The sequence below is a fragment of the Sinocyclocheilus rhinocerous genome, unplaced genomic scaffold (assembly GCF_001515625.1).
Source record: "Sinocyclocheilus rhinocerous isolate Xijiao unplaced genomic scaffold, SAMN03320098_v1.1 scaffold1022, whole genome shotgun sequence".
Lineage (NCBI taxonomy): Eukaryota > Metazoa > Chordata > Actinopteri > Cypriniformes > Cyprinidae > Sinocyclocheilus > Sinocyclocheilus rhinocerous.
Genome location: NW_015656677.1, coordinates 616,400 through 638,217, shown reverse-complemented (window position 1 = coordinate 638,217; position 21,818 = coordinate 616,400). Strand labels below are relative to the sequence as shown.

The 21,818-nt window shown below is 37.4% G+C and overlaps 2 protein-coding genes across 2 annotated transcripts in view; one reads left to right on the top strand and one right to left on the bottom strand.

Moving 5' to 3' along the window:
- The first annotated feature begins 2,972 nt into the window (after positions 1 to 2,972).
- Positions 2,973 to 15,216, top strand: LOC107720760 (potassium voltage-gated channel subfamily C member 1-like). Its single transcript, XM_016528584.1, has 3 exons — positions 2,973 to 4,158; positions 12,453 to 13,386; positions 15,095 to 15,216. Exons 1-3 carry the CDS (start codon positions 3,592 to 3,594, stop codon positions 15,214 to 15,216), a joined length of 1,623 nt encoding a protein of 540 aa, XP_016384070.1. The 5' UTR covers positions 2,973 to 3,591.
- Positions 15,217 to 19,701: 4,485 nt separating this feature from the next.
- LOC107720786 (secretion-regulating guanine nucleotide exchange factor-like) overlaps positions 19,702 to 21,818 on the bottom strand; it is a 23,240-nt gene continuing 21,123 nt past the window's right edge. Inside the window, 1 exon segment of the mRNA XM_016528613.1 lies at positions 19,702 to 21,042. Coding sequence (XP_016384099.1) covers positions 20,858 to 21,042 — 185 coding nt within the window. The 3' untranslated portion in view covers positions 19,702 to 20,857.

Here is a 21,818-nt window from a genome sequence, read left to right as displayed (position 1 = left end):
AACCAAAATAGCGGGAACATCTCAGCAAAATGCATTTATTGCTATTTTTAACACATTAAATACAAATAATATTTTGTGTTTATCTTCCAATTATTGTTTTCATTTTCAAGTTTGCAGTTTGTATCTCCCAGAAACGTTCACCTCAAGGTCAGCAGACTGGTCACAGCATGGTGCCATGTTACTTTTGGATAAGATGTTGAGTTGACCTTTTTTACCAAGTCACCTGACAAGTTATTACGGATGGATGCCCCCTTTTCAATATTCTCGTCAAATAGGCCACTCACTCACTGTCCTTTCTGTACAATGTCTGTAATCTCCTGGGTGCATTAACAATTTAAAGGTTAAAAAAGACAATAAAGAGAGAAAAAGAAAAACAATTACATACAGTAAGTAATAATTAAAACGGCATTAGTAATTTTGCATTAGCAATTACACATTGGGATGGGTGTTCTTTTATTTCTTTTATTATTCATTCATTCATTCATTTATTTATAAGCAAACTGTGTTATAGAATCCAGTGGAACAATACAGAGTATAAAATCTTCCCACCCTAACACATACAATAAATTATTATTATTAATAATAATTAAAACACACACATACACAAATATGTACATATATAAACATAATAATTGAATAAATAAAAATTACATTATCTAGGTTTTGTCTTATTTTTAATACCAATAATGCACATTAGTTTTTTTAGTAACTATAATAGAATTTAAATATTATAATAAATATAATATACACATTTGTTCACCAGAGAAAGAAAGTTTAATATTTGTAAAACTTAATGTAGTTTTTTTTTTTTTGGAGGCTGAAAGTGACTATTAAAAGGACAGTGTACACAATGAGAATTTTATTAAGAAGAGGTACGTGTTGAAATGTTGAAATTACATGTAAAAATTTATTTGCTTTCTTATTTTTATGTATTTATTTATTTTTACAATTTTCTAAACAGACACAGTCTTCTTTGGAATGTAAAACTGGGCCAGGATCATTATTAAATAAAAGTGATCTTGTTCTTTTTTTTAATTTTAATTTTTTATGTATCTATGTATTTATTGTTCAAATAATAATTTATATTTGGTGTTTCAATAATATTACAAACACTTTGCTTCCACCTATAGGCAGACATAAGCATTGCAGGCTCTGACTGCTCAGAAATGGCATTACAAGTAGCCTACAGAAAAAAAATTAAATAATGACCTTTATATCTAAACCGAAGGCACTTTTATATTAGTCAATTTAGATCTGTATCAAAATCTAAAATCAATTTTAATGAAATGTCTACAATTGCAATGGGCTGGTGTATCTGGTCCTCAAACAGCTTAAAGCTTCTCTAATGTAAAAATAAAAGCTTTTCTCATTAATTTATGAATTCTGAGCTACCCATAAGGCACAGTGAGATTGTGAGACTTCTCTGATATTTCATATGCATGTATTATTTCCCTTTCATAGGTCTGCGGTTGGGAGGCAGCACACAAATGTCCCCAAAATGCAACAAATCACCTCCTCCCTAGTCCAGCCTCCACGTGTACACGGTCATACACGCCTCCCAGGCAAATGTGCTCTGATTTTAGTCGTGCACCTCCTCCTCATCACCACATTGTCCTTTAAAAATGGACCCGGAGCAGTTCACAAGCTGAGCTCCAGCATAAACACAAGGTTACCTGCTGCTCATACAAATAGGACGCAGTGTGCATGACAAGCTGTTTTAAAGGGGTCATATGATGCGATTTCAATTTTTCCTTTCTCTTTGGAGTGTTACAAGCTCCTGGTGCATAAAGAAGATCTGTAAAGTTGCAAAGACTAAAGTCTCAAATCCCAAGAGATATTCTTTATAAAAGTTAAGAGTCAGCCACACCTACCTAAAACGGCTCGTTCTAACACGCCCCCAACATATCTACCACACTATGTGGGAAGATTTGCATACCTGGCCAATCAGAGCACACCTCGCTTTTTCAGACCGATGAGTTTTGTAAAAATCGAAGCGTTTCAAAAAGGCGGGGCATAGAGGAGAAACAATAATGTACAGTATGTGGAAAATAATGTGTTTTTTTTTTTTTACTTTATTTCATTTCATTACACCAAATACACAAAATAATGTTCTTTTTCGCAGCATCATATGACCCCTTTAACATTTATTCCTTTAAACTAAACAGTGTCTGTTACACAGACACAGCTACACCTTCTTAACTACTGGAAGGTTTTCTATTTTATTAGTTACTATGTTTGTATCACATTTTAGTCACTATTTATGGAAGCTTATTTCTGCCATAGAATAAAAAATAAGTTTATTTTTTTTCAGAATTCAGAGTTTTTCCCCCCCCTGAATTCTCACTTTACATATTACAATTCAGTTTTTTGTTTCTGACACGGAATAATTCTGACTTTTTTTCTCAGAATATAAGCTCACAATTGCAAGAAAAAATATACATATAAAAATAAAACAAGATAAATTGTGCAATTACTTTTTAATTTTTTTTATTCTGTGATGAAATAAACTTCCTTATTTCTGACTTTTTTCTCTGAAGTGTGAGTTAATATTTCACAGTTCAGACTTTTTTTTTTTGCACATTTGCGAGTCTATATCTCACAATTCATACTTTTTTCATGCAATTGTGAGTTTATATCTCACAATTCTTTTTTTTCTCAGAATTGCAAGAAAAAAGTCAGAATTGTGAGAAAGAAACTCACAATAGCCCATATGTGGGACCGTACTCCCAGGGGCACGGAAATAAAAATCCCATATGTGGGACCGTACCGCTCAACAGGTTAACTAGGCTAACTAGTAACCAGGTTAACTTGTAAATTACAGTCGCTTGAATAGTTGTTGCATATAAGATGTTCATTTTTCCAAGGACAAAGAATGCATTGCATAGTGATGTATTCAGTACATTAAGCGCTATAGCAACATAATAGACTGTAGTTCATTCTAAGAACTACACTTTAAAACGGCTTTCCATACAGTGCGTCTTCCACCCCGAGAACATGTTGCGTTTTTGTTCGCGTGGAAACACATTTTAGATTGAGCTCTGCTCCTGTGAATGAAAGACCCTCCCTTGTTGCTGCGACGCCTGGTTCTTCAGACCGTCATCACAAGTGATCCGCTTCAATGGGACTTCGGACTATTCAAAGCACCATCGATTGTGCATACCTTTTTAAAGGCTACTGGAATTGCTGAAGGCAAGATCTGCTGCTGGTTCGTCTGTGCGTTCTCAAAGAAAACGGATGTGTAGCGCGGTTTTTTTTCCCTAGGGGAAGCTGTAACACAATAGGGACGCTGGAGTTATGAAGGCTCGACGGATGACTGGCGCTGTCCGTTCAGCACCACCTTGCGCCCAGTGACACCATAAAAAAACCTTCCTGACGCCCTCAAACTCGAGCCGGGGGGTCGGGATATTGGGGTATTGGAGGGAAAACGCGTTCGCATCTTAGAAGTCATTCAAGGGTTTTGGAATTCTATTGTTGGCATGGACACTTTGAGGCGCACCTGGCACGATCGTAAACACATTTGAATTTCTGAACATGGGTTCCAGCGGTATGATGACGGTCCACGGTTTGGAGATATGACTAGAGAGGTACGCGATGGGCCAAGGGGACGACAAGGATCGCATCGTGATCAACGTCGGAGGAATCAAGCACCAGACCTACCGCAGCACCCTGCGCACCCTGCCCGGCACTCGACTCTCCTGGCTGGCGGAGCCCGACGCGCCTAATAACTTCGATTATGATGCGAACATCGGGGAGTTTTTCTTCGACCGTCACCCCGGCGTTTTCGCCCACATCCTTAACTATTATCGCACGGGCAAGCTGCATTGCCCGGCGGACGTGTGTGGACCTTTGTATGAGGAGGAGCTGGCGTTTTGGGGGATCGACGAGACAGACGTGGAACCGTGTTGCTGGATGACCTACCGGCAGCATCGAGAGGCGGAGGAGGCTTTGGACAGCTTCGCCGGGGTTGCTCTGGATCTCGGGCATGAAGACCCGGAGCCTGAGGGGGTTGCTGAGGCGGCCGAGGGGGATGAGGGTGTTGAGATGACCCGGAGACTGGCGCAAGGCGACTCGCCCGATAACAGGTCCGGGCGCTGGAGCAGATGGCAGAAGAAGACGTGGGCGCTCTTTGAGGACCCGTATTCCTCAAAATACGCACGGGTGAGTTCATTGAGAAATACTATTAGGCTATGTGTTTTCGGAAAAAGCTATGGTTTGCTGGACTTCCAGCGTGAATAGTGCACCAAACCCCTTTAAAACCAGTTTACAGACCAGCAAAACAGCTTAGGCATAATACCGTGTCAGACCAATTGAGGGTCAAATGATCCTAATGAGCCCATCGGTGATTCTTGATTTTGATTGATCATTTGAGAAATCAGTGATGGATACAACCATGTCAAACTGGATCATTCCACTGGGTCCTTCCTACTTTGAAAAGGTAATTTTCAAAATAAAATAAAATAAATGTACAAAGTAAATTTCTGCAAGATTTGAAACATTCTGAAGAAAAATGACTAAGTGAAGCTACATTTTAAAATTTTATTATGTTTGACTATAAGAATGCATGTTGAAAATATTATAATTCATATAATACATCGTTTAGTGTGTGTGTGTATATAAATTATATATATATAATACTCTCTACAGTACAAACTGAAATATGTATATAAATAAAAATGTAATGCTACAATACATTTTGAAAATGTTTATAGAATAAATACAAAATACTATATACTTTATTTATTCATTTATTTATTAATAGGCCAAAAACACATCCTCATTATAGAACTGAAAAGGAAAAGAAATGATCTAATTAAATAAATGAAAATAAATCGATTTTTCGACAAGAAAAATGCCTATAAAAACTCAAGTCATTTTTACTCATATATTCTTGAGATTTGTTTCCCCCGTGGAATGTCCCAATTGCAGACTTATGGAGAGACACAGAGACTCTGGATGACCACATCTCTGAGCACATCCCACAGCTCTTGGTGACCTTGAAATAATACCCACCTTCTCTTTCGTCAGATAAAAGAAGCCACGAGATGGGCCATAAATGACGTCATGCACTGCCATACTGTTATAGTATAAAATAACTCCATTTGTTTGCAAGTCTTTACCACAGTGCACCTTAGTTTTGTTGTCTCCTCTACCTGATGAAGGTTATCAAGCGACTGTGATTTGCTGACTGACTAGGCGTTGGAAATAAAGACTGCTCACATCGTTGCTTGTCCATACAGATCATGTTTTGTTCAGGAGCACGCTGCCACTATACTGCAGCTCGCCTGTTTTGTTGTGTGACAAGCAGCCACCTCACCCCTAGAGACACGCAGATACACACAACCCCAAGGCACACAAACACTAAAGATGCACTCGTATAAAGCATTTAAGGGCACTTTGTGCTGTAAAAGACACACTTCCCTTGAGATTTTATGGGCATTTCATTAGCTCATTTCAAATGTCAGCTCTTTGCCCTCACCGCTGTCCCATCATTGCTCTCAGCAGGAACCCTATAAGCTCTTAATCGGAGATGAACGCCATCCCAGCATTTCTACGAGTTTTGGCAGCCAGGTTAAAACAGGTCAGCTCTACTGACTCTAGCCCACCGCTTTGGCACTGACAGAGCAGGAGATGGACGTCCTCCAAGATCTAAGCGAGCAGATTGTAGGAAAAACGTAGACATAAAATGGTGGGCAAAAGTTTAGAATAATTAGGATTTTAAATGTCTCTTATGCTGACCAAGGCTGCATTTGTTTGATCGAAACATATAGTAATATTGTGAAATATTATTACAATTTCAAACAAGAGTTTTCTATCTGAATAGATTTAAAAATGTAATTTATTCTTGTGATGGAAAACTTAATTTTCAGCATCATTACTCCAGTCTTCAATGTCACATGATCCATCAGAAATCATTCTAATATGGCTGCTCAATTATTATTGGTACTCAATTATTAATAATGTTTCTTATTATTATCAAGTCTGAAAAAGTTTTTGCTGCTTGATATTTTTTGTGGAAACTGTGTAAAAAAAATTAAAGATTCTTTGATGAATAGAAAGTTTATTGAACTGCATTAATTTGAAATAATTTTTTTCATAACATTATAAATGTTTTTACTGTCACTTCTGAATTTATTGCATCCTAGCTGAATAAAAGCTTGTATTGTATTATTTTGTCAATTGTTAATTTCTTTCCATTTCTTGTCTTTTTTTTTTTTTTTAAATCACACTTACCCCAACTTTTTGAATTGTAGAGTATCACAGTTTCCATTAAAAAATTAAGCAGCAAAAAATAATTTCAGCATTGATAAAAATAAGAAATGGGCATTTGAGCATTTAAAAAAAAAAAAGTATCACATGAATAAATTACATTTTAAAATATATTCAAATAGAAAACAGATTTTTTAAAATGCAATAATATTTTACTAAATGCAGCCTTGGTAAGCATAAGAGAATTCTTTCAAAAAAATGTAAAAATTCAATTATTTCAAACATTTGGCCGCCAATGTAGAAAGAGTTTCAGGTAGGTTTTGAATGCGGATGACGTGTCTAAACAAATAAATTGTAGGTGAGACTGGTTTTCTAGAAGGAAATGTATTATTCATTTGGCTATGGGCTGCTCTGCCAGGAGCCAGGCTGTCCGACACTGTCTGCCGTAGCAGAGAGCTGCTGGATCTGAGGAAAAGTGGCCCGGCTCCTGGCAGCACCACAGAGAATCATGAACCAGGCTTCCTGATAGCAAATCAAGCAGTAATGGGTTTGATGAAGTCCGCTTATGGACATCGACCACAGCCAGGATTTGTGATTTAGATCCTCTGCACGACTTGTTTTTGATACACAGTCTGAGCAATCGCTGATGCGTGATGGGAAAGCTGGGTTTCTGCATCAAATATACATTCTTGTCAACGGTGCTGGATTATTTTTACCACGTTTTCTAAATGCAGCGCCTCTCTGCTTCTCAAGTGGAGGCGGCTGGAAAAAATACACCGATTTCAGATGAATGAATTGGGATGTTGGAGTCATGGCTGGACTCCCTGCGCATAGGTGGTGCAGTGAAACCTTGTAAACAGCATTGTATGTGCCGTTTCTACACTAGATCAAGTCAATTCAATTGTTTTGAGTTATTTATAGGTCGCCTCCATCAGGAAGAATATCTTAATTACATTACAACTTGACAACTCAATTACCTGCTGTGATCACAGATGACATCTTTCTTTATCTTTATCTAAACTGAAAGCCAAGAAGCCTGGGAGGGCATGCATTTTGTATAGATAAGCAAAAGGTTTAGGCTTCTTAGAGTTAGAAACTGGCAAGAATGATACAGGTTTTGTCAATTTAAAAAAAAAGAAAGAAATAAATAAACATGTTTTTCTAAGTATTGTAGAAACGTTGTTATAAAGCTAACTGTTGGAAACTTGGCATTGGTCCTCTTTCAAAATGATGACGCTTACAGCACTGTACCTCAGTGCAGGATCAGGTGAATCGGTCATTTTGTCTTAGTTGCATGTTTTTTGAAATATAACAGGAAATAGGATCATTTTGAGTGAGGTGTCCTGTTGTTTTCTGATGTTAGCTAGTTTGTACTTTGCATTGCAAACAACAGATGCCACTCTGTGGTTGATAATGTGTCCTGTCGTTCTCCTACAGTAATGCCTGTGAGGGTGTGAATGTTACAAAAGCGGTCATTTTTAACCCCAAAATCAAAAGTGAGAAAGAAGAAATCATATTTTTTAACACAATGAAGCCTACCATTAAGCCTCAACCATTACATTTTATTATTATCTATTGTTGTTTTACATTACACATTTTCTTTTACATTATCATCTTTATATATATGGATTAAATAAAGCATTTATACATTAAGTATTTGTTATGATACATTTGATTGATTAAAATAAAGGAAATTATTTTCTTACAGTATTTCTTTGTATGTATTAGTCAAAAATAAATGTAAATTTTCTTTAAGATTTCTTTTAATTTAGATAAATATTTATTTAATTTCATTTCGTTTTGTGTGTCTGTGTGTGTGTGTGAAATGTGGTCTGGACATATTTTTGTGCGCTTTTAGGAAAAACCACCAGAATTATTTTCATGGGAACCATGAGCTAATTTTTTGTCTTATTGTCTGTTATGCAATCACAAGCCGATGCCCTTCATTTTGGTGTAAATGGGTCTGGCTTAGTCTAAAACCCTGTTCAGACCCAGAAATTCTTCTGAGAAAGAGAATATAAACCGCACTGTGCCATAATCGAACAGGAAGTGAACACACAAGGCCTATCGGTTCAGACTCTGTCTGCATACACGTAGACTTGTCCAGACTCATCCTCACAGTAATTATCAAGCTGCATGTCATTCATTAGTCTGCCTGGTTGGGGTGTGTGTGAGTGTATTTAATGAGAACATCTCATATCTCAGCTGCATCAGCATCGCAGCAACACATCGGTTCATACACAAACACACACTTGCACGCAGAATGAATCAGCTCCGGGCCGCCCACCGACTAATACAGTTACCAGCACTTTAAGTGAGTTTCAACATTCCCAGCACTGGCACTCGCATGTTTTTTCAAGGGCTGAAAAATGAAAATGGGCTCTTTAACCCAGATTAAATGGCTGCAAATGATGCCGCTTTACGTCAATGAGTCTGCAGTCAACATCCCTATGGGTGTGAAAAAGCACTAGATTCACCGAAAGATAGAGTACCAGAAAGTTTCTCTTTTAATATTCATTTGGAAACTGCAAGAGATCGTGGTTTGGCTGGTTAGCATGGTTGCATTAGCCCCTGCTGGTAGATGCCGTAAATACACCATCTGGACCCCAAAAAAGCATTTTCTCCATTGACGACCATTCAAAATAAGTAGATGTGTGTGTGGAGGGATAAAACTTAAAATGGACGGTCACTTCAAGTCATCAGTGTGTGACGGGAGGGCAGAGGGGGAGAAACGGATCATGTTGTGTCCCCTGAGATCAAGGGGATCAAGCTGTTCTCGTGTTTGGATCTTGATCAATGAGAGAGTGAGGATTAAACGTTCTCGTGGATCAAACTGTTGCCCTCTGGGATTTGCAAGGTCGTGAGAATGTGCTTTCGCCCTCAGTTTGAGGAGAGCAAAAGTGAGTCAGCAGTTAAAAAAGAGCCGTTTTCAAATATTTGAGGTGATATTTGTTATTTTGCATGAATTACACCAAATTTACAGGCATCTGTGAAGGAGAAAAAAGCAGCGGTGATGATGTAATCCATGTCTTACCTTGATTAATTATTAACTGGTTTTTTACCGCCCCAGTCTGTCACTGACCATCTGATTCATATTTGATACAAAACTGGAAAGAACTTGTGAAAACTGTAAGTTCCAGGTACAATGGCATGCATCTATACAAAAAAATAAAGGCATTGTTTGCAGAGACAGGTTTGTAAAACACCAAATTTTCCTCTATGTTGATAATCGGTAGAACAAACCCTAGCATAGTAGTCTTCATTGAGAAGTGTAGCAATGCCATGTTAATTACGTCCTTATGTTGTACGTCATCTTTCGAGCATCATTAAGATATCAAGTTGTATCCCACATCCGTCTTTGAATGAATCAGAGCATAATTACTGTGGAGCTGTAGGAAATTGTCACGACAATGAGCTGTGATGTGAAACTGAAAAATTAGTCTTTTTTACACTTTTGAGAGCCTTCCAAAAACAAATCAGGCACTGTTAACAACATCTGCAATAGGAAATTCAAATATTTGCAATTTAAATCTCTCTTGCACATTTTTTTCCATCAAAATACATGGATTCTTTTGAACGTTCATCAATGGAGAAAGATGCTTTTTGCTGCCAAATAGAGTTCCTTCATTTCCATAACTCAACAGCTTTTTCTACAGGTCAAAGCGATCTTAATAAGTGGTGAAAAATTTTCATTTATGTGCGTTTTTGTGTGTATGTGCTCGTAGGCTTCTTCAGACAAAACGTTTCTCCTCCCTACAAACACAGGAAACGAGGCACATCTAGGGAATAGTGTCTGTTAGACTAAGCACTGGCTGACCCAGATATAAACTGTCTGTGGAAGAAGAATTTATTTGATAGAAGGAACCGAAGAACTGAGAGGTGTTGCTAGCCGTCAGAACCAGAGGCAGATCAGGGCAGAGAAGGTGTATTAATGCTTTGAAACTTCATGAAAACATAGTATATGAACAAAAAAAACATTGATATTTGATACTAGCTTACATATTGTAAATGCATATTGTTATATGAATGAAAATCATTTGTAATTGTTTATTGTTCAGTAATGATGATACAATGAAATTTGGTCATGAGTTAGCTGAGCGAGTTTGTAATCGTTTGAGTGAATTGTTTACAAAAATGGTCATTCTGGAATGGTTGCTTTTTATTAGTGCTGTCAAACGATTAATCGCATCCAAAATAACTTATATATGTATGTGTACTGTGTATATGTATTATGTATATATAAATACACACACATACAGTATATATTTTGAAAATATTTACGTTTATACATTTATATATTCATATTCTTATATTTTATATTATATATAAATATATTTAATATATAAACATAACAAATTTTTCTTAAATATATACATGCATGTGTTTGTATTTATATATACATAATAAATATACACAGTATACACACATATATTATGTAAACAAAAACTTTTATTATAGATGCGATTAATCGCGATTAATCGTTTGACAGCACTACTTTTTATAATTGAAAATAGGTCAAGAATTGTATTTTTGTTTAGAAATGAGCATGTAATGCATCTGGTAGTGCTGTTTGCCAAGGCATTGTTCATATTCAGGGTTTAGTGATTTGAACAAGTTTCAAGCATTAAACTTTGGCTTGACTTGAGAATGATACATCAAACCATGTGGACTGTTAAGAAGAGGGGTGCTATTACTCTTCAAAGTGATCTGACTCACAGTTTTTGCCCGGTGTAAGATAAAATGGGTGAGAAAATCCCATACATTTACATTAAAGGGAGCAACCGAGACTTGGTAAGCAGCCACCCAGAAAACCCCAGTATTGTAGTACCGACTTCTAAACAGGCAAGCAAGAATAAACCAACATTTTTTTTTTAGGAAATGGAAAAGTTGTGTCACAGTGATTATTAAATTCCAAGAATGTACTGAATTTCTATTATGCGCGGATGGATGATTTGTCATTGAGATTCACAGCCTTAATTGAATATTTAATTTGAGAAGAATAATCAATTCATACATAATGGATGGAGCTTTTCTCAGTTGCCAGAAGATCCCATGGTAGGGAAAACATGACCAAACTTGCACTTATGTAATTCCACCACTAACCAGTATTCCGTCATCCTGTGGTGGGGCTCCCCTACTGAAATCCAGTTCCATCTGTCCATGCTTGTCGTTCTATCTTACAGTAAGCTGCCGTGTAAAGGCCCGTTCACACCAAGCACGATAACTATAAAGATAACGATAAAGATATAGTTATAAAAATTGTTCTCAATATTAAAGAATAGCAGAGTCCACACTACAACTATAACGATAAAGGCACAGAGAAACGATATCGTTGGAATCATTTTCAGAATTATTTTTTCCAGCTGATGAACGATAGAAACATTGACAGCCAATCAAAATCCATCCTGCTGTAACGAGCTCAAGAATTTAAAGAGGCAGACGCGCGTGCGCTTAAAATACACAGACGATATTGTTCGCTGGTGTGGACGCTAATATCGTTATCTTTATAGTTATCTTTATAGTTATCGTTCTTGGTGTGAACGGGGCTTAAGTGGTTCAAGCCTCCTTCCTCTTTCAAAGCACTCGAGGGACCATATCACCAAATCTGCATGTGGTAACCTTGCCAGAGGCTGACCAGGAGTCCCTGGTGAGGGGAAGTATGGTTAAATTTATCCCGAAGTGGTGGAGGGCAGTTATATTGGTGCCTTTCTGTCATTCTATGCTCTCCTTGAGAGCGCACAGTGACCTTGAGTTTCAGCTGTTAAGCCCCCCATTTGTTGACGTGGCACTTTTCAGAAGCACGTCGAGGAATTGAAGACGTGACATTATCCAAGTGTACTTCCTCTGAATTCTGCTGAAAAGGGTGTTTATGAGCAATTAGTGTTTTCATGATGTTGTAATTGGATTTATCTTTGTCTGCTCTGATGTTGGGAAAACCTATTTATAGCTGAACTGTGGGTTACAGCTGTTTTGTAAGGAATTCAAAGAACAAGTATTAAAGGAATTCTGTCATGTTGTTAGAATTATTGAAAAAGTACCGTAAAAGTACTTAAGTATCAAGTCTTCTGAAGTCATACAAAAGCTATCAGTGTAGACCAGTGCTATCCTACAAAATTTTCCCTGTTGTGTTCCACAGAAGAAAGAACGTTATACAAGTTGGGAAGACATATTGAAAGAACTGTAATTTTTGGATGACTGTTTCATTAAGGTCTTACATAACATCTCTCTCTCTTTCTTTCCCACAGTGGGTAGCATTTGCATCCTTGTTCTTCATTTTGATGTCCATTACCACATTCTGTTTGGAGACTCATGAGGCCTTCAATCCCATCATCAACCGCACAGAGACTTACATGGTGGGCAATGAAACACGGGAGCGTGTCTTTCCCGAGACGGAGACTATGGTGCAGTTAACCTACGTTGAGGGTGTCTGCGTTGTGTGGTTCACTTTTGAGTTTCTAATCCGAGTGACTACCTGTCCAAACAAATTAAAATTTGTCAGAAATGCCCTCAACATCATTGACTTTGTGGCCATCCTCCCCTTCTACCTGGAGGTAGGGCTGAGTGGACTCTCCTCCAAAGCAGCAAAAGACGTGTTGGGTTTCCTCCGTGTGGTGCGATTCGTTCGAATTCTCCGTATATTCAAGCTGACGCGACACTTTGTGGGTTTGCGTGTACTAGGGCACACGCTCCGTGCCAGTACCAATGAATTTATCCTCCTTATTATTTTCCTTGCACTCGGAGTCTTAATCTTTGCCACTATGATCTACTATGCTGAACGTTTTGGAAGAAACCTCAACGATCCTGACGCCAGTAGTGGCACACACTTCAAGAACATCCCCATTGGCTTCTGGTGGGCTGTGGTAACGATGACAACCCTCGGCTATGGCGATATGTACCCTCAGACGACGTCCGGCATGCTGGTGGGCGCACTGTGCGCCCTGGCAGGTGTGCTGACGATCGCCATGCCTGTACCTGTAATCGTGAACAACTTCGGCATGTACTACTCCCTAGCCATGGCGAAACAAAAACTACCAAAGAAAAAAAATAAGCATATCCCACGAGCACCTCAACTGGGGTCTCCCAACTACTGCAAGTCAGCGATTAACTCCCCGCGACCCAGCACACACAGTGACACATGCCCCCTGGCACAGGAAGAGGTTTCCGAGATCAGATACCAAGGTAGGAGCTAATATTTTAGAATCTGTAAATTTCTGTCAAAGTGAAATGACAGTAAAATGGTAACCTTAAAGGAGTCATATCATAAAATTGTTTCCTCAGAGGTTCAATAATTTGGTCTTACCAAGTTTTTTTTACCCTCTTTCTGACTGTAGAAGTTTAGTTCTATGCCTTCAAGACTTACAAACAATCTCTTTAGCATGTCCTTTTTACTTTACCGCAATTGGATGAGTCAGCACACTGATGAGTAATATTTTAAACAGGGTTTGAAGAGATTGACTTTTTGGACAAGTCTTTCAGTTCTGAAACTAGAGTATGTTACATATTATGTTACACATAAAATAACTTTTATTTGAAAAGATCATTGAGATTTGTCATGTTTTGACTCTTTTAATGTTACTCATTAATCTGTTAGTTTAGCACGTTGATCTGCTGAGCTCTGGATGTTTAGCTAGAATGAACTGAACTTGAGTTGGACGCATCTGAATAATGAATCTACTGGCAGGTTTGATTTTGACAAGAACCTTGTGATTAAGATTTCTGAGTAATTAGTGGTCTTGTTTGTGAAAATTAAAAAGTACTAATAGTTTTAGTAATGCAGAAATCTTTTCATTTCTCAGTGGATTTACTCTCATGGAAGCTTACTACTACTCTAAGCTTTCACAGGCATCCAAATTACAGATAGTCCAACCTAGCAATTAAGGGTAACTACACACACTAGAGTTTATGCTATGTCAGAGAATGCTGAGAATCTATTGATTTAAAAGGGCATGGTATGTTTTAAGGACGTAGGGGGAAAAGGGCTTTTGAAACTGACAATAAATTGTGTGAACAAAATGTATAATACAAGTAATATAAGTTGAATTTTCTACATGTAGGTCAGGGGTATTCATTCCTGCTCCTGGAGACCCAATGTTTTACAAAGTTCAAGTCCAACCCTGCTTCAAACTAACCTGCCTTTAATGTTTAAGTAATCCTGAAAGAGATTATCTGGTTCAAGTGTGTTTGCTTAAGGTTGGAGCTAAACTCGACAGGACAGTGGGTCTCCTGGACCAGGGTTAAGTAACCCTGACCTAGGTCATGATATAACAGGACAATATGGCTTTCTAGTGTTCGAAACTATTAGAACCAGGTGAATTTAGATAGGTGTACCATCACGCACAGTGGGAAAAGCATCTCTGTTTCTTGCAGAAATGTCATTTATATATCAGCAGGTTTGAACTTTGAGAGTGGTTTGGCTTTCAGGATGTGTCCATATTTAACAGAAGTAGCATCATCTGGTAGCTAGACAGCTACAGTACCAGTAAACTGGGTGTACATGTACGGTTGTTTCTTGTTGGGCTGATGTGTCTGGCTGAGTTCTTTGATGTCTCTCTGAACCTGTGTTGTGCTGTACAGCACTGTGAAACCACCCCATGCATGCAGTAGACAGTTTGAAGCATAGAACGCATGGGGGATGATGCAGTTGACTTGGCAATCAGTCATTGTCAACTGGCTAACCATGCACATAACAAGTACATGACAAAGCAACACTAACCAAATCTAATCTGCGCATACACACCACATACAGTACACGCACCTCAGCTATCTGTCCATGAACCTACTTTAAGAAGCATATTTATTCACAAGCAAACCTTGGCAGAGAGTCTTTGTCTAGAGTTGAAGGCTGCTCTGAGGTTTTACTGAAAGCCCTTTTTCTCTTCAAATGAAGGTTATGAAAAGCCATGGAGCCATAGCAGCATGTCTGGAGGCGTGGCCTCAGTGTCGGCCCTGCCCTGCAGCCCACCCTGTCTCATGCAGCAGGTCCACTCTCCCATCCCATCCATCCTGTAGCATGGACAACAAAACTAACCAATCAGAGGCCCTCGCTCCGCAGTGCTGCGCTGAGACGCCTGCTCACACTGTGTACCATCCATCTCTCATTAAACTCTTTTTAATTTGAACTCTTCTTCTTCACTTCTTCTTGTTCCTCTTGCTTTCTCTCTTCTTCCCCTTCTCCTTCTTATTTCCTTTCTAATCCTCTGTCCTTCTCACTTTTCCTTCCTCTTCCTCCCCTTTTCCTCTTCATTTTCTCCTTTGTATTCTATTGTCTCTTTTTCTGCATCTTCCTCTTGTTCTTCCCTTCTCCCTCCTCTTCTTCTCACTTCCACATCTACTGCCCTTCTCCTTCCCCCCCCCCCTTCATCTTCAACTTATCTTTCCTATTCCTCTTCCTCCTCCTCTGCCTTTTCCTATCTTCTACTTCATCTTCCTCTGCTACTTTCCTTGTCCTTCCTCATCTTTCTTCTCTCCTCCTAATTCCTCTTGCTTCATCTCCCACTTTCTTTTCTGCTCCTTCTTATTCTCTTTTCCTTCCTCTTCCTCCTCCCCTTCTTTCATCTATTTTTTTCTTGCTACTTCCACTCTTTGCATTCTTCTTCCTCCCCTTTTCCTTTTCCTCCTCCCTTCCACTTCCTCCTTCCGGTGACCTTCCTCCTCTCTTCTCTTCCTTCCTTTTTTTCTCCTCATCTTCCTTCTAGTCTATTCTTGTCATCTTCCATTTCTCTTCTTTCTTTTCTCCACAGTCTCTCATCTTCCTATGCAGTGGTTTCATCTGACGCCCCCACCACCACCTTCTCTATGCCGTCTCATTTCTTTCATCACTTTCGATTTTCTGCACTTTTCATTCTTCCCCTTCTCTCTCCTTCATAACTCCTTTTTTCCCCAAACCCTGGGTGTTTTAAGCTGTGGTTTTCATTAGGTGCTATTGGACACCATTGAAAAGGAAAAAAAGATGAGACAATGGCTATTTCATATATGATATAAGTTAAAGTTAGTTTGAAGTGACACTAATCAATCATGATTCTAGTGATGCACACGTCACCAACATAGAAACTTGACTGATGAAACCTCATTTGCATTTGCATGCCTTGCATGGGAAACTATCTGAGAAAACAATGTAAGTTTATTGAAACAGTGTAAGAAAAAAAATTTTTTTCATCCAAAGCTTCTTTAAATATATCTGATGCAGAGTATGATATCATTTACGATGACATACAATATATGTAGCAATTGTTTTTTTATTTTTGCAAACATTTTTTGCCTTTCCCCAAACTATGATCTCTGGTGTTTTTTAAACACCCTGTATCTATTAGTAGCAGCAACTGAGTCGACCATTCGACTTTTTGACGAACAAATTAAGATGCAAATAGTGGAAAAAAAAGCACTTTAACTTTTTCTCGAACAGAGTAGGCAAATTTAAATAGCAGAATTTCAATTACAATACCAGCTATTATATAAATAAGGTTTTATTTTCACAAAAACCCATATTTTTCATAAATTCTGTTTCAAATGTGATTTATCTGGAATACATACATGTGTATATCACATTTCTAAACGTGTAACACTGTAGCAAATCACACAGAAAATATACAATATAGATGTATCGTGCAGTTGACAGAAAAAAAAACGTCTTCTAAAAAAGAAAATAATCAGTGTACTTTTGGAATTATTTGGGGAGAGGTAAATGCATGCACTTTTATGCAAAAATACATATGCGAATGACAAAACTGTAAATATGAACCTTGCATGAAATAAATTTTGTATCCAATCTGTATATAGACTCTGGTTTTCTTTGACAGAACATGCATACATTACTCCCCCGGTAGCTTGGCAATAAGCTGTGCCTGTATTGTGATGTCTCTTTGATCTTTCACCCTATCTTTATCACTGAGCTGCTTTTCCCGGCAGCTATTTTTGGACTTTACAGTCCGTATTTAAAGTTGCAATTATGCACCAGTGTTACTAGCTCATAATTCAATCCTGGTAAAAGGATGCACAATCACACTTGGATCTTAAAAGGTCAGAAAGGTCAAAGAGAGAGCGTGTGACCTCCTGGTAAAGCGGGGGGGGATTGAAACAGGAGAGCCGAGGCAGGACTAGCAGTGATCGTGCCCTGTTTCGCACACCGGTAGCATGCCACAAGTCATTAACCGAGCATGTCACACCGTTCCACTGCGTACAAAACCAATCACAGCATGACCTGATGAGTTAATCGTATTAACAATAACATGTAGCCTTACACCGGATCTGAATGAATGCAGCATGGGAGAGTGCATGGTAAACCCTGAGTTTACCATGAGCCTGTAAAGACGGTCATATTCACCTGCTTGACACACATCAACCTGATTGCTTGCACGGTTCGAGGGACAACAATCCCGCCAACCTTCTTCATCTGCCCACCCCCCTCCCCCCTCCCCCATGTTTCTGTGCTGTTCGTTTGGTGTATTAATATGATTTTCCTTGTTGTTTGTTGTTGTTGTTTTCTCTTCGTGTTTTTTTAGAGACCCAGCGCGCCAACCGAAGCAGACAACCAACAGAGTCAGTGTGTGTAATGCACCATGGTGTACCAACCACTATGTGTGTCAACCATAAAGCCACATCCCCCACCTGATAGTACCGTATTTAGCGCGTGTGTGTGAGTGTGTGCTGTGCGTTTGTTGTAGATTAGCACTTCTCTTCCGAGTTGTGACTGAGAATTAATTCAGCGTAGATGTAGCACAGTAACCAAGAGAAGCTGTAGTTGTTCAGCCGTATGTAGTGTTGTTTCGTTCATGGTTTATTGTGCTGTCGTTTTGTGTGAAGTGCCTGTTGTTTTTCCGTTCGTGAGTGTCAGTGTTGTACATGGTGCTTGTGTGCTAGTGTTGTGAAAACATGACCTTTCTTTTATCTCGTTGAAGTGTTTGTTTAAATGTTGTAAAAATGTTACTCCAGTCACTAATCACATTTCAGTGGGAAAAAAGAAAAAACAAATCCACGAGCTTTGTGATCATGTTTGAGTAGGGAGAAAAAAAATGAGCAATTGTTTTCCCGAATTTTGTACTATTGTAGTTACCATGTAGAAAATGCCTTTTGCACTGTTTGCACCGTTCACTTTTACATTACTTTCTGTAGAACAAATGGCAATTTGATATATTTTGTAGCTCACATGATTGGATGGTAACTTTAGAGATGCACCGCGTACTAATCAGACACGACTAATCAGGCTCCGCCCACAATGAAATCTCACCGATTCAAAATTTTACTTATCTTAAATATTTATATTTGACGTTTAATATATGTCGATCGTGTTCTGATTGTCTGTGAAAATATGTAGTCGCTAAATTTTTTTATTAAATACTACCGTGTATTGTGCATGTTATTTTTTGACAGACAAAAAGTTACATTTATTTTGTTGACTTTTGAAAATCAAGTTCTTTTTTTAACTAGGAAAGAAGTGGTTTTGATGCACAAAGTTATTTAAACCCATGAAAATGAGGATCCTGTTGTTGTAAATAATAGTAAAAAAAAAATCACTTTTTAAAACTGCCTCATCGATCGTGTTCTGATTGGCTATGATTCAGCATAAAAAGACGTTATCGCTGAAAATTTGATGTGTCGTGCCTGGTTGGAACGCGGTGTTGGATTTGAAGGTAAAAAACTAAGGCTTATTAGCACATTATTGGGACCAAACTCAGAATTTTTGAATGAATGGCAACACCATCATTGAGTTTGATGAGGAAAATGTTTGATAAATGCTTAGGTTGCATTTGAAACTTCAGTCTGAACATACAAGCTATTTTGAAAGCCACATATTACGGCGGTTTTCGTAGACACCATCACAAGAGACAATCCTGCACAGAACAACAACACAACTCTTTATAGAGAACATACAGGGTTTATGATGGAATAAACGAAAGGAACCGATACTGTGTCTCAAGTTTGTTTCGACATTTATTTTTCATTGTTGTGAAAATGTGAAGTAAACCCAATTCTTTGGGACCATACTAGCGCACTGCCAGTTGTATCACGGGAAATGTCGACGTTGGGTCGTTTCCTTACAACATGCTGGACTGTTCAAAGACCCAACCACAGCAGAGCACAAACAACAGTATATAATAAAACCTCCAAAGTTTCACAGTCTTTATGACTGCATAGTTTTTGGACACAGTAAACATCGAACTTCCTGGCAAAAGGCGGCATCCCAAACGTTTGTGCTGTTTTGTGAGACGTTCCTTGTGTTTTTCAACACATTGCAGTGCACAGTATGGATAGTTATCTAAAACCAGGTGGTGTTTTCATTGATGGTTTGATTTGACATATTGTTAAGGCAATTTTGTGTCTTTTTCTGAAGAGAGATTTTAAAAAAGCAATGAAAATAAAATAATGACAATAAAAAGCACTAAAACAGATTTTGTGTGTTTTGTGGGTTTTTAAGCAAAAAAAGTAGTAGATGCATGAACAAACATACTTGAATTAAAAGCAAAAATAATTCTAAAACACATTTTAACACATTACTACATTTTATAAAAAAACACCTGTCAATCTCAGCGAGTGAAGAACAAATTTATTCTCTTATGCGTTAAGTATTAGGTATGTTACGTTTCTGACAGACATCATGTTGAAGCTACTTAGGCTGCCATGTTCTTCTTCTCTGAGAGTGAAGATGTAGTGAAAAATCCGGTAGCAGGCTTCTCATAAATAAATTGTATTGTGCATGTTATTTTTGACAGACAAAATATTACATTCAGCTGTCGCAAATTTGTTGACTTTTGAAAATCAAGATCTTTTTTTTGAGTGGTTTTGACGCACAATTTTGTTTTTATTGTCTCTTGCAACAAAATATTTTATTCGAACCCATGAAAATACAGATCCTGTTGTCAATAATATTGAAAAATCACTTTTTAAACGTCCCCCCGCCCAGTCTTTAGTAAATTATCACTCTGGGATCAAATGACTGCCCCACACCACAGGGCATTCTGGGAGATTGAGTGCTTTCAGACAGGTCATTTCAAAGCAGTAAATCTGTTTCAGTTAATGGCTCCACAGTGAAGGTTATTTAAGGGTATTCTCTGTCACTGTGAGGTAAAAGGTCAGAGGAAATAATCGTTGACCGTCCATCACAGCAAAGAAAGCGTGAATGGCTATTTCAGCAGTGAATTGTTAAACCCATTCAGAGAGTGAGTGTCTGATTGAATTTGTCTGTTCTCATTGAATTCCAGTCTTTTTGAATTGTTGCAAAGACACTAGTACAGTATGTACAAGCCCAAATTCATCACTGAATTAACTGGGAGAAAAAAAGCTATACAGGTTTATAACAACATGAGAGTGAGAATTTTTATTTCTGCTATTCCTTACTGACCAATATATCAACTAAACGTTAACATTTACTATATTAACATTTAGAATATGCCTGTAAAATAAATCTCATTTAAGTTATGAAAATTTGCATGAAGCTGCAAATAGACCTAGTGTTCTTGTTTCTAAAAACGTTTATTTTGGCCGCTTCCTCATGTCATAAGCATAATGTGTGCATCCGTGGGTAGTATTTGCATCTCTAAGACTTTGATCTAAAATCTGTCCTTTAAAGGCTTAAATGAGTCTTTCAGAATAATTAAAACCGTAACGTAAGCAAACAGTCTTTGTCACAGTCTGAGAGCCAAACGCTCAAACCTGTTCAGCTTGCGGAATCCTCGTTGCTCTTCAAACTGCATAGTGCCATTGAATGTCCTGATCCACAGCCAATCAGAAGAGCCGTAGCGTCTCTGAAACGGGGGATTGGCCGCGGTTGTGTGACGTCACAGAGGGAACCATCTCCACACATTCCGTGTTCATTCCAGCCCCAGGAGACAATCCGACCCCCTACAGAGAAACAGTGAAATATGTTCCATGACAAATGTTACCACTTGATTCACAACAAAAGACAGACGTTTAGAGGTTTTATTTTTACAAATAAACAAAAATTATTAAATGATAAAATTATACATTTTATAGAAATGTTTTTTATAAAAATAAAAAGACCTCTTAATATAGACAACAGGAAGGCTGGCAGACAGACAGATAGATAGATCATTTAATGCAATTTATTTACAAATTTTTTTTATCATTAAATACATTAAATTACATTTTTACAAAGTAAAAAAAAACATTAAACGTATTAATTATTTTAAAATATTAATTATTAAATGAAAAAAGACAAAAGACATTTAGAGGTTTTATTTTTACAAATTAACAAAAATTATTAAATGATAAAATTATACATTTTATAAAAATGTTTTATAAAAATAAAGACTTAATTTAGACAACAGACAGATAGATAGACTTTATTTCAGAATTTATTTACCAAGTAATTTATTTAATTTAAAATAATTTAGACGTTTTCTTAAAAATTAACAAAATAATATATTTACACAAAAAGACCCCTTTATAGATAGATAGATTTATTATTTAAAGTAATTTATTTAAATTCATTTTTATCATTAAATACATAAAATTGTATTTTTACAAAGTAAAAAAAGCATTAAATATTAATTATTAAATTAAACAACATAAAAAGTAGATAATCATTTATTAATGATTATAATTTATTCATTATAAAATTATTTAGAATTTTTTTTTTTTTTTTTTTTTTAAAAATA

Excerpts from the sequence above, each read along its gene's own strand:
- LOC107720760 (XM_016528584.1), top strand. The coding sequence starts at position 3,592 with ATGGGCCAAGGGGACGACAAGGATCGCATCGTGATCAACGTCGGAGGA. Across the intron at positions 4,159-12,452 it reads ATTCCTCAAAATACGCACGG|TGGGTAGCATTTGCATCCTT; the intron begins GTGAGTTCATTG and ends TCTTTCCCACAG. Across the intron at positions 13,387-15,094 it reads TTCCGAGATCAGATACCAAG|GTTATGAAAAGCCATGGAGC; the intron begins GTAGGAGCTAAT and ends CTTCAAATGAAG.